This window comes from Malus sylvestris, chromosome 9 (genome assembly GCF_916048215.2).
Source record: "Malus sylvestris chromosome 9, drMalSylv7.2, whole genome shotgun sequence".
NCBI classification, from domain to species: domain Eukaryota; kingdom Viridiplantae; phylum Streptophyta; class Magnoliopsida; order Rosales; family Rosaceae; genus Malus; species Malus sylvestris.
The window spans coordinates 4,090,847-4,107,964 of NC_062268.1; the positions used below are offsets into that span (position 1 = coordinate 4,090,847).

The 17,118-nt window shown below is 37.9% G+C and overlaps 2 protein-coding genes across 4 annotated transcripts in view; both read left to right on the forward strand.

Annotated features, from left to right (window-relative positions):
- Positions 1 to 763: 763 nt before the first annotated feature.
- Positions 764 to 1,828, forward strand: LOC126582546 (putative pentatricopeptide repeat-containing protein At3g25060, mitochondrial). Its single transcript, XM_050246685.1, has 2 exons — positions 764 to 816; positions 937 to 1,828. Exons 1-2 carry the CDS (start codon positions 764 to 766, stop codon positions 1,826 to 1,828), a joined length of 945 nt encoding a protein of 314 aa, XP_050102642.1.
- A 2,144-nt stretch (positions 1,829 to 3,972) lies between these two features.
- LOC126582181 (uncharacterized) overlaps positions 3,973 to 17,118 on the forward strand; it is a 98,866-nt gene continuing 85,720 nt past the window's right edge. The window contains exons 1-2 of one of the 3 annotated variants that reach the window (XM_050246210.1): positions 4,753 to 4,779; positions 5,694 to 5,911. The gene's annotated coding sequence lies outside the window, so the exon portion shown is untranslated. Of the gene's footprint in view, positions 4,112 to 4,752; positions 4,780 to 4,896; positions 4,997 to 5,693; positions 5,912 to 17,118 lie in introns of those variants that run through there. The other 2 variants (XM_050246212.1, XM_050246213.1) reach the window with 2 other exon arrangements.

A 17,118-nucleotide genomic window follows, 5' to 3' on the forward strand; every position in this document is an offset into this window, starting at 1 on the left:
TGAATATTTTTTTTTAAATTGTAAAAAATCCGGAAAAAATATATGAAAATTAAAAAAAAATGTTTCTACTTTTCTATAAATATCTTCTCATTATCATCTACCTTACACCACAATTTCATATGTTCTCAACTACTTTCAATCACTGTAAGTAGAACCTACGAATAATGATACAGATTTTGATTTGGTGAAGAAGGAAGCAGAAATTATGAATAATGATAGAGATATTGAGAAAATTGGTGTGAGATTTAAAAGGATGGATGATGGATTATATGGAGGATTCTGAATTGATTAGGTTGTAGATAGTGTCACGTGACATGCCGTCATTCGTTAAACATTTGATCGAAATATATCCTAAACGATTCTGAAAAGATAACGACACGTGGCACGACGGCATTGGATAAAAATCTAATCGAAATCCATCACCAATAATTATCTTTTCGGATAATGACACGTGGCAATGAGAACGATTTAAAATCTGATCGAAATCTATCTTCAAAGATTCTGAAAAGATAACGACACGTGGCACGATGATATTAGATAAAAATCTTATCGAAATCTATGACCAATAATAGTCGTTTTGGGTAAATGACACGTGGCGCAACGAGAACGATTTAAAATATCTTATCCAAAATTACAAATAAATTTATTTAGTATTATTTTGTAAAAAAAAATTTAATAATATTTTATAACCTATTGTCAGGGCTACTCAAGTGCAACGGTGAAAGTGTAAAAAACAGTTACTGTTTACATAGTGGATTGAATAATGGATTGTTTGGGAGATGGCTCCAAGGGTGGAGTTGCTCTTACGTTTGCTTTGTAAAGTTGTATCGAGTTGGGGGATTTGGGATTTGGACGAGGGATTCATGGGGATGCTTTGAAGTCTGGGTTTTGTTCAAATGGATTTGTGGGTTCGTCTCTTATCGGGTTGTATTCTAGATGTGGGTTTGTTGATGATGCAGCTAAAGTGTTCGATGAAATTACTGAGAGAGATATTGTTGTCTACACTTCGATTATTACTGGTTATGCTCAGAGTGGCGATCAACGTGCTTGCAAGGCTTTTGGGTTTGCTCGCCGTATGCAGAGGCAAGGAATGCATCCAAATCGGGTCACTCTTGTTAGCTTACTTCAAGCAGCGTCGCAGTTAGAGACACTGAAAGAAGGACGTTCGGTCCATGGCTATGCTATTAGAAGAGGAATTGGTGGTTTGGATGAAGTATTCGAAACAAGTCTTGTGGACATGTATAACAAATGTGGATCCCCTAGAATGGCAACCTGCATTTTTGGCGAAATGGATAGAAAAATTATTGGTCCTTGGAATGTGATGATTGCTGGTTATTTTAAAATGGAGCAACCCTTGGAGGCTTTCCGCCTTTTCTGTCAAGTGATGGAAGAAAATTTTGTCCCGGATTTGATAACTTTGTCCAATGGCATTCTGTCTTGTGCTTGCTTGAATTATTTGTGTCCAGGAAAGAGTATCCACGATTACATTATTCGAGCTGGTATTCAGCTCGATCTATTGACAGCCACCACTCCGGTCGATCTATACTCCAAATCAAACATGTTGATCCAGTCCAGGGAACTATTTGATAGAATGGAGAAAAAGGATGCTGTATCTTATGATGTGATGATGACGGGCTATCTCCAGAATAATTATGCTAGCGAAGCTGTGGACACCTTTGTTGAAATGGTTGGAGAAGGTATTAAACCAAACCTAGGTTCCTTGTTGAGTTTAATTTCTGCTACTTCTGAGCTGAAAGACATAAGAAAAGGCAGGTGTATCCGCGGACGTGTATTAAGACATGGCCTTGACTTGATACTGAAGCTATGAATCAAATTATCTACATGTACGCAAAATGTGGTTGTTTAGACCATGCGAGGCAAAACTTTAATAAGGTAAGATTTCGGGATTTGGTCTCATGGACTTCAGTGATGATGGGTTATGTTTACCACGGCCATGCTGATGAAGCCTTAACATTGTTTCGGTCAATGCAAATGGGCAAAGCACAACTGATTTAGTTACTCTGGTAACTTTGCTTCAGGCAATTTGTCAGCTTGGAAGTCTGAGTTTTGCAAAGGAAGTCCACTGTCACTTATATCGAGCTGATATGAACAACGATAAATATGGCAGCTAATCTATTTGAGCATGCAGTTGAACGGTGTCTGACATCATGGAACACGATGATCCTTGCATATGGGATGCACGGCAAATCCTTTAACCTTTTCCGTTTCATCGTCAACTAATTTCTGAAACATTATTCACAGAGATCAATAACCTGAGTATACCAATAGATAATCCAAATGTTAAGTACAAGTTTATCTCGCAAGAGTTCATCGAAATGAAGTTACCTTGATGCTGTCCTGGAACTGAGGAGAGATGTCTTTCTCAAAACTCTCAGAAACTTTGAAATACATTACGAGACTCATCCCCTCTCCATCACAAAAATAAAAATAAAAATTGCCCAGATGGGTAGTTGTTTGTTGACTTTGAAATACATTACGAGAAATCCAAAAATGTCTTTCTCAAAACTCTCAGAAACTTTGAAATGCATTACGAGAAATCAACAACAACAACAACAACAACAACAAAACCTTTTCCCACTAAGTGGGGTCGGCTATATGAATCCTAGAACGCCATTGCGCTCGGTTTTGTGTCATGTCCTCCGTTAGATCCAAGTACTCTAAGTCTTTTCTTAGAGTCTCTTCCAAAGTTTTCCTAGGTCTTCCTCTACCCCTTCGGCCCTGAACCTCTGTCCCGTAGTCACATCTTCGAACCGGAGCGTTAGTAGGCCTTCTTTGCACATGTCCAAATCACCGGAACCGATTTTCTCTCATATTTCCTTCAATTTCGGCTACTCCTACTTTACCTCGGATATCCTCATTCCCAATCTTATCCTTTCTCGTGTGCCCACACATCCCACGAAGCATCCTCATCTCCGCTACACCCATTTTGTGTACGTGTTGATGCTTCACCGCCCAACATTCTGTGCCATACAACATCGCTGGCCTTATTGCCGTCCTATAAAATTTTCCCTTGAGCTTCAGTGGCCTACGACGGTCACACAACACGCCGGATGCACTCTTACACTTCATCCATCCAGCTCGTATTTTATGGTTGAGATCTCCATCTAATTCTCCGTTCTCTTGCAAGATAGGTCCTAGGTAGCGAAAACGGTCGCTTTTTGTGATCTTCTCTAAATTGCTCCGGTCATTAGTGTGGATAAGTATATAAATGGATAGAGATAAGAAAGCAAACACAAGATGTACGTGGTTTACCCAGATTGGCTACGTCCACAGAATAGATGAGTTCTCATTAATTGTGAAGGGTTTACACAAGTACATAGGTTCAAGCTCTCCTTTAGTGAGTACAAGTGAATGATTTAGTACAAATGACATTAGGAAATATTATGGAAGAATGATCTCGTAATCACAAAACTTCTAAGTATCGGAGTGTGGTATCGTCTTGACTTGCCTTATCTGTCTCATAGGTAGATGTGACATCTTCTCTGGAAGTACTCTTCCTCCATCCAGGGGTGGTATCTTTAACTGGTGGAGATGCACAAGGTAATGTATCAATTTCACTTGAAGCTTACTTGTAGTTTCAGGCTTGGTCAAGCGCGATACAAACCATGTAGTAGGAGTCCCCCAAGTCGCCGAGCTAGGGGATCTGCTGAAAGAGGTGACAGACAAGGTAAGCAATCAGAGCTCCGGCTGAGTGTTCACCTTATCCCCATCTTGTAGCAGCATGAAGGATAAAGAGAAGAAAAATGAAAAGAGATGATATGAGATACTTTTGCTTTTGAAGAAGTAACTTTCCACAGGCTTATTCTTGAACTGAGCTGGAGGGTTTTCTGGTGTCCTCCAGAGTATAAGGCCGACTGAAGAATTTGAGGGTCAAAACAAGTCCATCAAATCTAGAGTATGTTCGACCCTGTTGATATGAGATACTTTTGCTTTTGACAGAGTAATTGATGTATCGGCACGTGTGCTGTTACGCTTGTCTCCACATGCTTCCTTGTATCCTTCGCACTTGCCCTATCTGTTCCTCAAGCAGATGCGGTATCTTCCCTGGAAGCATAAGATGTTGAAGATGAGTACTCGAGAGCAATGCCAGGTAAGTAATCAGGTAAGGGGTTCCAGGCAGTCAGTTCCTGGCTGGAAGCTTGATTCCAAGTGCTGACTGATTGCTCTCTTTCTCCTTGTCTTGCATGTAAGAACAAGGCCAAAGGAAAAGACAGGGACAAAGCATGATATGGGATACTCTTGCTTTTAACCCTGATGATATGAGATATTCTTGCTCTAGTATAGCTTGTTTGCAGATGTATTATCGGGGGGAAAAAAGCTGAATATTTCGAAAGGCTTCGTTGGGAGTGCCCTCTTAGATATGAGGAAGGGTTGAGCATTTTTGCAGGTCTGCCTGTACGTTGGGGATGAAGGTCGACATATGTAGGAGTCTCCCTAACAACAAGTAGTAATGTTATTCCTTTACCTTGCTTGGTCCTAGCACGGTAGTGGGAGCTGTCAGCTTCACATGTTTTAACTCTGTCAGAGCACTTTGAAAAAATGGTCTGTGATATCTGGCTCTCGAGATTCGGAGAATGATGCCTCTTCGATTTTTGAGAAAGCAATCATGCTGGGGGTCTGGCTCTCGAGATTCGGAGAGCAGTGTCTCTTTGATTTTTGAGAAAGTAATCATGTTGGGAGTCTGGCTCTCGAGATTCGGAGGGCGGTGCCTCTTCGATTTTGGAGCAAACAAAAGTGTTTTCTCGAATGTGAGTAAAGGTTGGGCATGTTTGCTAGTCTACCTTGCCACGAAGCACAGAGGTTGACACACAGGGACTTTCCAATTATCCAGCAATGGTATTGTTCCTTTACCGTCTCTTCGATTTTGAGAAAGTAGTCATGTTGGGAGTCTGGCTCTCGAGATTCGGAGGACGGTGCCTCTTCGATTTTGGAGCAAGCAATCTTGTTGGGAGTGTTTTCTTGAATGTGAGTAAAGGTTGGGCATGTTTGCTAGTCTACCTTGCCACGAAGCACAGAGGTTGACACACAGGGACTTTCCAATTATCCAGCAGTGGTACTGTTCCTTTACCCTTGTGGGTAATAATATGGTAGCTAGACTTTCAAAATTTATGTGTCTAAACTTTGTTAGTGCTGTTTCTTTGCTATTCTTTTACCTTTCTTGGTCAGAGCGATGTAGTGGGAGCTGCAAGCTTCACGTGCTCAACTTTGGCAGAGAACTTTGGCAAAGTTATTTGTGGTACCCATGAGCTATTGTTGCGTGTGGGAAGTGGGTGATTGAACAGTAAGATTCATGTGCTTTCTACTTCACCAGAAGTCTTCGATAGAATGCCCATAATTTCCGCAAAGCTGAGTGTGCGTGTGACAGGTGCTGACAAGGCTAGAAAAGTAGGTGCATCTTCGATTTCTGAGATCGGCCCTCGTGGTATCTGAGCAGCCCAGCTTTTGAGAAAGCGAGCGTCTCTTCGATTGATTCGGAGAACGATGCCTCTTCGATTTTTAAGAAAGCAATCATGCTGGGGGTCTGGCTCTCGAGATTCGGGGAGCGATGTCTTTTCGATTTTTGAGAAAGTAATCATGTTGGGAGTCTGGCTCTCGAGATTCGGAGGACGGTGCCTCTTCGATTTTGGAGCAAGCAATCTTGTTGGAAGTGTTTTCTCGAAATGTGAGTAAAGGTTGGGCATGTTTGCTAGTCTACCTTGCCACGAAGCACAGATGTTGACACACAGGGACTTTCCAATTATCCAGCAATGGTACTGTTCCTTTACCCTCTCTTCGATTTTTGAGAAAGTAGTCATGTTGGGAGTCTGGCTCTCGAGATTCGGAGGACGGTGCCTCTTCGATTTTGGAGCAAGCTATCTTATTGGGAGTGTTTTCTCGAATGTGAGTAAAGGTTGGGCATGTTTGGGCATGTTTGCTAGTCTACCTTGCCACGAAGCACAGAGGTTGACACACAGGGACTTTCCAATTATCCAGCAGTGGTACTGTTCCTTTACCCTTGTGGGTAATAATATGGTAGCTAGACCTTCAAAATTTATGGGTCTAAACTTTGTTAGTGCTGTTTCTTTGTTATTCTTTTACCCTTCTTGGTCAGAGCGATGTAGTGGGAGCTGCAAGCTTCACGTGCTCAACTTTGGCAGAGAACTTTGGCAAAGTTATCTGTGGTACCCATGAGCTATTGTTGCGTGTGGGAAGTGGGTGATTGAACAGTAAGATTCATGTGTTTTCTACTTCACCAGAAGTCTTTGACAGAATGCCCATAATTTTCGCAAAGCTGAGTGTGCGTGTGACATGTGCTGACAAGGCTAGAAAAGTAGGTGCCTCTTCGATTTCTGAGATCGGCCCTCGTGGTCTCTGAGGAGCCCAGTTTTTTAGAAAGCAAGCGCCTCTTCGATTTCTGAGATCGGCCTTCGTGGTCTTTAAGCAGCCCATCTTTTGAGAAAGCAAACGACTTTTCGATTTCTGAGATCAACCCTCGTGGTCTCTAAGCAGCCCAGCTTTTGAGAAAGCAAACGCCTCTTCGATTTCTGAGCAGGCGCCTCTTCGATTTCTGAAGCTCCGTCGAGTGCAGATTTTTATAGGGGCTGGCATTAAGTTCCACAACACACTTGAATCTCCACCAGTAGAAGCTCCATTCTTGCACTTCTAAGATCTTGATTTGTCCGACCTCTTCTCTCTTCAACACCTTTGAAAATGTCTGGCCCCTCCGACCGTCGTTTTGACTTGAACCTTGTTGAAGAGGCAGCCCCGCCTTCTCCAGACAACATATGGCGCCCATCCTTCGTCTCCCCTACTGGTCCTTTTACCGTTGGGGATTCCATGATGAAGAATGATATGACCGCTGCGATGGTGGCCAGGAACCTTCTCACTCCCAAAGATAACAGACTACTTTCCAAACGGTCTGATGAGTTAGCTGTTAAGGATTCGCTGGCTCTCAGTGTTCAGTGTGCAGGTTCTGTGTCTAATATGGCCCAACGCCTATTTGCTCGAACCTGCCAAGTTGAATCATTGGCGGCTGAAGTGATGAGTCTCAAACAGGAGATTAGAGGGCTCAAGCATGAGAATAAACAGTTGCACCGGCTCGCACATGACTATGCTACAAACATGAAGAGGAAGCTTGACCAGATGAAGGAAACTGATGGTCAGGTTTTACTTGATCATCAGAGATTTGTGGGTTTGTTCCAAAGGCATTTATTGCCTTCATCTTCTGGGGCTGTACCGCGTAATAAAGCTCCAAATAATCAACCTCTGATGCCTCCTCCTTCTAGGGTTCTGTCCAGTACTGAGGCTCCGAATGATCCCCCTCCGGTGCCTTCTCTTTCTGGGGCTCTACCGACTGCTGAGACTTCTCCTAAGCAACCTTTGTGAAGGCTCCCTCTTGTTTGTTTATTTTGACTCATGTATATGTACATATTCGTAGCTTATCGGGGATATCAATAAATAAGCTTTCCTTCATTTCAACGTATTGTGTTAAATACACCAAAGCCTTCTTCGCTAAGTTCTTTGAATTTTCTTTTGTTGAAGCTTGTATGTTGAAGAAATCCAAAAATAAAAATTGCCCAAATGGGTAGTTGTTTGTTGACTTCGTTGTAGGCAACGACAAGATAGCCGTGAAAGAGGGGATAATAGAATAGGAAGAGTTTAAACTTTATAACTCATTTTGCTGTTTAACTATTAGTTTGGTAATAATCTCTACTAATTAATAAAATACTTATTGTCAACCAAAATTCCATAAAATTACCAGTTTAACATAAAATTAATTAACAATGTAAATTGCAAACAATACATAAATTGAGTGATGTACAATCTCTAATCTCTAATATTAGAAAGACAGAAGTCAAGTTTGGAAATATAGTATTTAAAATATCAATATTAGAAAGACAGAAGTCAAGTTTGGAAAATCTTAAATAAATCTTTACTATTAGAAGCAAGAACTTTACTTTGGGATAATGTTTAAAATATCAATATTGGTAGAAATACCGATATGTAAATTCGTGAAAATATCGATGAATGCTTTTGAAGAAAATGATGGAAATTTGCTAACAACTTTGAAATTTGAAATGAAACTTTAAAGGATGGCATATGAAACCACAATACAGAGAAGAACATCTTCAAATGAGATGTCAAAATTGTCACATAGACAACAGTAAAAAATTGGCAGCAAACTCTCTTCAACTGAGCCTTCAGTTTCTATGTGGCATTGAGGCAATTGAAGGCAAAGCCTTCTGCAGTCAAATTTGATAGCAGTTGCCAAATTTATTTAATAATTTTTTAATAGATGTGATGCAATATGAGAGAGTAATCTAAATTGAAACGGTTATTTAATTGGAACCGTTGATCTTTCAATGGTAAAAAAAAATCTGAAAAGCAAGAATAAATCTAAACTCTCCATTTTAAATGGTTGAAAAGAAAAGAAAAAAAGATAAGGTCATGTGATTGAGATTCACGCCTGGTTTTCCACTTAAATTGACCTTAGTCCACCATTTCAGTCCTCATAGAGTCCCTATATGTGGGTACATACACTTAGTGTCCGGCGAGTTCCTTAGGGACTCACTTTTCAATCCATTGAAGATTTATTTTATACGGTAGTTATTCCTATATATAAATCAGTGAGCACTATATAGTAACGCATAATATCACAAGGAAGTTCTGCCGTTAGGATGACAGACTTAGAGTTCTGCCGTTGGATAAATCAGTGAGCACTATATAGTAATGCATAATATCACAAGGAAGTTCTGCCGTTAGGATGACAGACTTAGAATTTGTTTTCGCCAGGGCTATCTTTTGTACAATAAAATAATAAAATAAAGCGCACGTTGCCAAGTTGAATAGACGTGTCATAACCCACGTTAACTGTGATGTATATTCACCGGAATTACCACACTTTCTACGCCGTTATGGGTCCTCCGACTCAACTCTAGTTAATTTTTGTAAATTTTTGTTTTTTTATGAGTTGAGCAATAATATTAGTAAGTTAAATATCAGATTAGCTATTGACGTGATTTGAACTCACGCTATCATACAATGACACAACACATTTTTTTCATTGTGGTAAAGGGCCCTTCTGTATTTTTCAGTGTTCTAAAAAACGGTATGGGTGCTCCGCCGCGATTAACTCGAAATCGCTTATGAAATCGGCAAAGATATTAGACGGCATAAGGCGGCCGCCTAAGTGGGCTAGGCGGCTTCGGTGGACGCTGGGCGGTCTGGGAAAAAACGTACTGTCACAACACACAACCACTTTGTCTCCCCGAGCCTTGCCGTTTCCCTCTCGGTTTGCTTGAAATGAGCCTCGACATGGTCTACGAGAGAGAGAGAGAGAGAGAGAGAGAGCGATCTTTGTAGGTGAGAAGCTTGCAGTAGCAGTCTTGCAGAGAAGGGTGACGGCGGCAAGTTGTAGACGATAAGACTGCAATTGCAGAGATGGGTGCGGCGACTTTGGTTAGGGTTTGAAGTTTAAAGCAGTTGGTTACTTTAGGCTTTAGCAGTTTAGCTATTAGGTTTTTCTTTAAAGCAAGTGAGTCGGTGAAGTTATAATATATTAACACAACAATGAAAAGGCCGACCTTCTTCACTTTTATTAATGAGAATAAAGGCCCATCAATATGGGCTTTTCTAAAATGATACAAAACTCATTTAGAAAGTCTAAAATTTTACATACATACATGCATATGTATTCTTTATTAAAAATAATGTATTATTCAATGTGTTTTTTCATATGTTATATACATGCACCTCTTCATAATTTTCTCTTTATTATGAACCACCCAACGCACTACGTGGGATTTTTACTTTTATTTTTTTAAAATTAGATATAATCATTCAAAATGTCTCAAGTTATATGGCATATATGCTTAATATGTTTTTAAATTTTGGACTTGTTGGATAATTTTTTTTTTCATTTTATCATTCTTTTATTATCTATACATGGATTTTATACAAGTATAATTTTTTGTAAGTGTCAATATGTACTTATTTACAAGATATACAAGAAATTTACCTAAATCCGCCTAGGCCGCCTAGGCGCCCGCCTAGATCCCGCCTAGCCGCCTAGGCGCTAGGCGCCAACCTGCCGCCCGACTAGCGCCTAGCGTTTTTTAGAACCTTGGTATTTTTAACAACTAAAAATTTAATATCGACGAATATATTGAATATCTATATTAGTTACTTTCGATGGAAATGATAAAAATTTAAAATGAAACATTAGGGCATTAGGGGTTGTTAAATATTGGTTTGGACGAAATATAAAAGTTTATCATATATTTAACAAATGTGTTAAAAATATCAACGACATATATTAATTTTACCCTAAATTTAAAATTTCTTCAATATGAGATGAAGTTTAAACTTCATCTCCACTTCCATATCTTTCTTTAATTTTTTCAGAAATTTCCATATACAGTGAAGAAATTTTGAACACTACTCGTGAGCATGGTCTAAAATATCCATAATATCCCGATATTTCCATCGAAATTTCCGTGTTTTTGGACTACCGATATTTTTTTGGACTACCGATATTTCCGATATCATCAATATTTTAGACCTTGCTAAGTCACTCATGTATCTTACCATGCAATGTATAAAGTGTAAAATATTGTACTAATTCATTATATATAAATGATTATGGTGTGTTTAAACTTCTTTCATTAATTACTACATATTTTCTACACTCACAATGTTTGCCAGCTCGCTATATAATTAACTTAAATAAGTTATATCTATCATGCAATGCATTTCCTTCCAATTTTTAGGTTTTAGTATATTTCTCCACACTTTAAAACCTATTAATTTATAAGTCCAAGCTCCCCCTAATTCGGATTTGGCTGAGTCAATCATGAACAAGATTAGCCTCCTTGTTGAACTCTTGTCTTGATTTTAGAACTGGTCCTTGTTTCGGGTTTAGGGCCTTAGGGGGCTAGTCACCCTCTTATTTTGGGTCATTTGCTTTGCGAATGTTGTATCGGAGTACACTTGCTAATATCTTAAAACGTTGTATAAAAGTATAATTACATCAGTTGTTCATACATTTGACAAATTAAAAAACTATCCGAACATAATCATCGTACACTTCACAACAAAACCCGAAGAACAAACTGATGAGCCTCCTCAAGTGAGTTCTACTACGGTTTAACAAGGATGCGGTTGCAGCACTTTTTAATCATCAAGAATCCACAATTATTTACCTTTAATTTTGCTATTAAAAGTAAAGAATAAATTAATACTTAACTGCCCTTTGCTATCCGCTCTTCCATATTCTATTCTCGGGGTATCATTGTCAAAACGGCCATGAAAAGGTCCTCAAGGAGATGTACTTCCCTGTCTTGCTTCTTTGTCAAAGAATGAGGTGACTGGTGATCAGTTAATCACCAAAAATGCATAATGTGAGTTCGAACTTTATCGGTGACTAATCTAACATCTAATTTTAAAAAATTTATCGTTTGACAAAAAAAAATTATATAAAGAATAAAAAATAAGTTAATATTTAAAATAATTTTAGTATTGAAACTATGATTAGCACTCAAAAAATTTAATCGTGCACTCCTCGTAAAAGTATTTTTCTTTCAAAATAGGTAAAGTTTGGAGTGCACAATTAAATTTTCGAAGTATCAATAAAGACAACTATTGTGCAAAGATGTAAAACCGAGGATGTGTAAAAGGGTATTTTACGTATCAGGTGACATCTTTATTGAGGGACAACTTGTAAGATCAAAATAAATATAGTCGGTGGAATAGATTGATTACAACACCAAAAGTAACCACTAACCTGAAGAAGACATCTCTTGGAAACTAGGGATCTTCTGCAACTTTCCTCAACTGGATGTAATTACTCAGTGAATGGGATCTGAGTATTCGTTTGTATGCGTGATTGAGAGAGCACAGGGATCCCGTGTTTTATACTGCATACGACGATGATTGATAAGGACTCAAGCTTAATCAATCTAACCTTATCACGGAGAAAGCCTAGCATTCACATCCATTATAAGTGTTCCAAACTATCATGACTGTTTTAGCTGAAACCCCTATTATATAAATTCCTTATCAACTTACAACCTTAGTTAATTCCAACCTCTTATATCCTCAAGTCTCCAAACTAAAGATGATCAAGTGATCAGCTCTCTTTAGAACTTACACAACTTTAAATAAAAATAATATTAGAGCAAATTAAGATAAACCCATATAAAGATACACACAATCCATATTATGATTCATAAAGCATTTCAGTTCATATCATATAGAATTGTCCCCATGAATTCTGATAGTTTTGACTTTTTTTTAATAATCGATTGTCATTCATCCATATTTACTAGGAAAGTTGTAACGTTATAGTTTGAGCATCACCTAATTCGTTGGCAAATTCCACATAGAAATCCAAAGATAGTTTGTCCAAAAGAGCATCTCTTTGTGGATTTTGCGTAGGCAAAGATGGCCTTGAAAAAGACGGGGGATGCAAGGAAAAGACAGCCATGCAAGGGACGGATTGCGAGGAAGAGATTGGCTTAAGCTTTCAAACTCATTTTGTTGTTTATTATTAGGGTAAATTACACAAAACTACTTCAATTATTGGGCCAGTTACAGTTTCATACCTCATCTTTAAAAAATGTCAATGTCAGACCTCATCTATGAATTTATTAAAATTTCATACATTCCGTTAGTTGTCTGATGCAATGTTGACGTGGCTTAAGGCGGGACCCACTTTCTATTTAAAAATTAATTAAATATTAAAAGATTTAAATATAAAAAAAAACCAAAAAACCAAAAAAAAACCACCCACACCCAGATCCCCTCCCCCCTCGGGAAAACTTCCCATCACCCTCCTACCTTCTCTCCACCACATCTCACCCAACCCTCTCTCCTCCGATCCTACACCCAAATCTTCAAGTCAGTCTGCACCTATGGATTTCTTCAAGTCGGTTTGCACCCATGGATTTCTTCAAGTCGGTCTTCTCCGACGACCCCCTTCCTTTCGACGATTTGCACCCGGACGCCCAAAATGACGGCGTTATGGCACCAGGGCGTGGAGCTTCAAAGGTCTGATTTGCGACGAAGTCCGAGTCTGTCAACCAGAACTACCGTCGCGATCTCGAGGAGTTAGGGTCCGGGTTGAAAAAGGAGACGGCAGTGATCCGAGAGGTGGCTTCGCGCGCCATCAAGGATTTTCCTGGTTCGCTCAAGGTCGGCGCGTCGGTGGCTCAAGATAAGTAGCAGTGGGGTGGTGAAGATGGAGGAAGTGAGGCGTTGGTGGGGTGGTGAAGGAAGTTTTGGTGGGTGGGTGGAGGGGGGACACGAGTCGATGGGAAGTTTCCGGGGGGGGTGGGGGTGAGGGGATCTGGGTGTGGGTGGTTTTTTTTTATTTTTTATTTTTTATTTTATTTTTTAATATGTAGTTAATATTTAATTAATTTTCAAATAGAAAGTGGGTCCCGCCTCAAACCACGTCAACATTTAATGGATGAATTGACAGACAACTTACGGAAGGTATGAAATTGTAATAAAATCGTAGATAAGGTATGACATTGACATTTTTTAAAGATAGAGTATGCAATTGTGACTGTCTCAATAATTAAAGTAATTTTATGTAATTTACCCTTATTATTTAGATCGGTACTGATCTTACGTAGTCGAAGTATTATCATAAAATCAGCTTACAATATAAAATGTGGACATAATACGTATCAGGAGACTTGTATAGCACGTAACACATTAATTGAACAGTCAAAATCTTTGTCAGCACGTGCTTCCGAGTTCCATTAGTTGAAACAACGACTCTAGGAAGAGGTTGATGAAGATGAAGGTGATGGGGGGTATTTGTCAATAAAAACATTTATTTAAGTGGTAGTTGCGCACACGCCCTTTAAAGTTTGTGCGAATTCCTTGTGCAAATTCCTCGTCAAATTAAAACAGGACTGGCCTCTGCTTTCAGTTTCCCACCCACGCACACCCTTTAAAGTTTGTGCAAATTCCTCATCAAATTAAAACAGGACTGGCCTCTGCTTTCAGTGCCCCTCCCCACCCCCCACAACAAAAATAAAAAAAAGAGTTACGGATTAACATAAGAAGTTATGTACGGCGAAAATTCAGTTAGCTCTCCACGAATCCCAGCTAGGTTAGTACATTTTCTTTTGCTTTTCTTTTCTCTACTTCCTTAATTGGTTTTAGTATATTTCCCCACACTATGTGTACTCTCCTCCCTCCAACGTCCCCCACACAAAGTGAGATAGCTGCGGTGGCGGGCTCGACCAAATTTTTATTCGGCATCTTCAAAGCCGACCGCGTTGATGGCATCTTCGTCGGGCACTTGTGTACTGAGCCATGATTGCTATTGGTATTTAGACGGAGAGAAGATGGAAAGAGGTCTCCATTGGTATCATATTTTTATTTTATTTTTTTGAAAGTTTTAAAAATTTTAATTGGGTAAACAAGAAGTAGCCAGCGACTTTAGTTATCACTGTGAGGGTAGTGAGGATGCGATGACATGAACGCCAAAGGAATTCATCAATAGCTAGGAGAAATTAGACTGGGGATGCATCATGCATGCATGGCATGGAATCTTTGTTGTTAAGATTTAGGTAAATTTGATATATAAGTCCAATTTTTTTAGCCAATATTAAGAATAGTTTAGTTTTTCAAATTAAGTCAAATTCTTTAAATTTAAGATTGTTATTGTCAATAATTATCTCTTTAATGATAATATTCACTATACAAATTAATTTTCTTCCTAATTTTCTCTTTAATGATTCCTTTTTTCTTTTTCTTTTTTTTGTTATTTCTTGTCCTTCTTACTGTTCTAGACCCCATTTATAGAATTTTTTATTTATTTTTATAATCAACTTATCTCACAAGTTAATTTTATTTATTTATCCATACGACAAATTCTTTTTATGATCAAGTTGTATCACATATTAATGTGCCTTTCTTGTAGATATATTATTTTTTGTACCTTTTAGTTAGGTTTTATATCTCATTTATAGGTTTTATATCTCATATTAATGTGTCTTTCTTGTAGATATATTATTTCATGAAAAAGGGTTTGCACTAAATTTATTTTAACCAAAACCATGCTATAATTTTATTTAAATGAAAAATACTTATATTTTAATGAAAACCCTTAAACTTTAATAAAAAGGACAAAAAAACTTAAATTTTAATGGGAAAAGCATAATTTTAATATTTAAAAAAATTAAAACAAGACTGACGTGTGGGACCAGCTCGTCCTCATACATACTTTTTATGAAACTTAACAGTACTAAACTATTTATGAAACTTAATAATACTAAACAGTTTATGAAATATAACGGTACTTCACTGTTTATAAAATTAACGATACTACACTGTTTATAAAACTTAACGTGCGCTGGGCACACATGTTTATATTTTATGTTATTAGATGATTTTTGGTTAAAATGCAAAATTTTGAAACCCTTTTCATTAATTTACCTATAATATAAATTCATATATTTGTTATTTGAGTTATGGTGGTATGTTGAGTAGATCGATTTATGTTAGTATATTTTTTTTTTTTGTTAGTAGATATTAAGTAGATTTATTGTAATTAAAAGATGCGTGAAATTAGAAGATTTGAATTTATCTCTAATATCTTAAAAAAACATATATATAATGAGAATAAAAAAATGTGAAAAAAGATAATACTGAACTTAACCTATAACCATATATAGAAGGTCACGGCCACCAACTAACAATCATCACCATCTCCATCATGCTAGCACCTCCAAACCCAAACACCAACTCCACCTACAACTGAAGTCACCAACATCGAGAAGAAGGTCATAGATTTTGCTGAAATGATATGGAGGTTGCTGAAATGATATGGACTATCATGATATAGCCACCACCATCTTCATCGATCACAAAGAAGAACTGAAGCTTTACGAGCCGAGAATTGGCATATGAGAAAATCACATGAGCAAAAACAAGCTCCTTAAAACTCTATCTGAATTCTTAACTCTCTCATTTCTTAGAAGATTGTCTTCCTAATGTAATTTCAATTTGGGCCTATTTTGGATTCAATTCAATACCCGTTTGATCATTGGGTTCCATATTGTATAATCTATGTTTGAAATTTAGATTTTGAGACAACTAATATTAATGTTGACCATGATATACCCAGTTGTGACTTTTGAATATAATCTATGTTTGAAAAATTATTTATAATGGATGTGACATTTTCAATAGGTTTGGTACTTGTTTGGAATGTACAAATTTGGAATGACAATAAAAGGTTGGAGGTTATAGGTTAATCCCTTCATAAATGATCACTTGTTAATTAGTACTCGTAAATTAATAAAGTACAAAGTGATTAGCAACGGATGGGATTCAATGAAATTCATCCACTTACTAATCTAATTTTCTTTCAAGCAGCACAAAGGAGGATATTGGTCTCCACGAATGTATTTTCTTTCTCCTCGCCATGCTAGGTGTTCTCCTACAAGTTAAATGTGCAACCTTGCAGACGTCTCCATTTGACACAGACTACGTCATTATTTTGATGTTAATTGCCGATTTATTTGCTTATGCCGGGACATTGGCGATTGTCAAGATATGGCAAACTTCCCACAATTCAGATCTCTATGAATTGATGAACAGATTGAGTCTTTTGTGTGGAACTTTTGCCTTGATTCTACTAACGATCATCCTAGTACCGACTTTTGGGTGGTTTACTTTGGCATGCTGGGCCATATACTTTGTGACAAATGTGATTAAGTCCTACTCGACCTTGAAAAGACTTTGTACAAGTACAACAATTGTAACTGACATACTCCGTTATGTCATTCACAAACTGAAGGAGCTGAACACGAGATTGAACGGCACAGAAGAATCTCAATCCCAAAACCAAAATGGAATAGCTATAGCTTAATTAATTTTCTGAAAGAGCGAGTTGTAAGTGTTGATAAGGGTGGTTAGTTTAAGATGATTCGCTGCTCTTACCTTTATCTGATGTAAATTTGAATTTGTTTTATTTGAATACCTGATATAATCTTGTAGGTGGACTATGACTCTTGTGGTTCTTATGTATAAAGCCTTGTAATACGAAGTTTCATACTTCCGTTCTTTTAATGAAAAAGAAAAAACAGAGCATAAAAA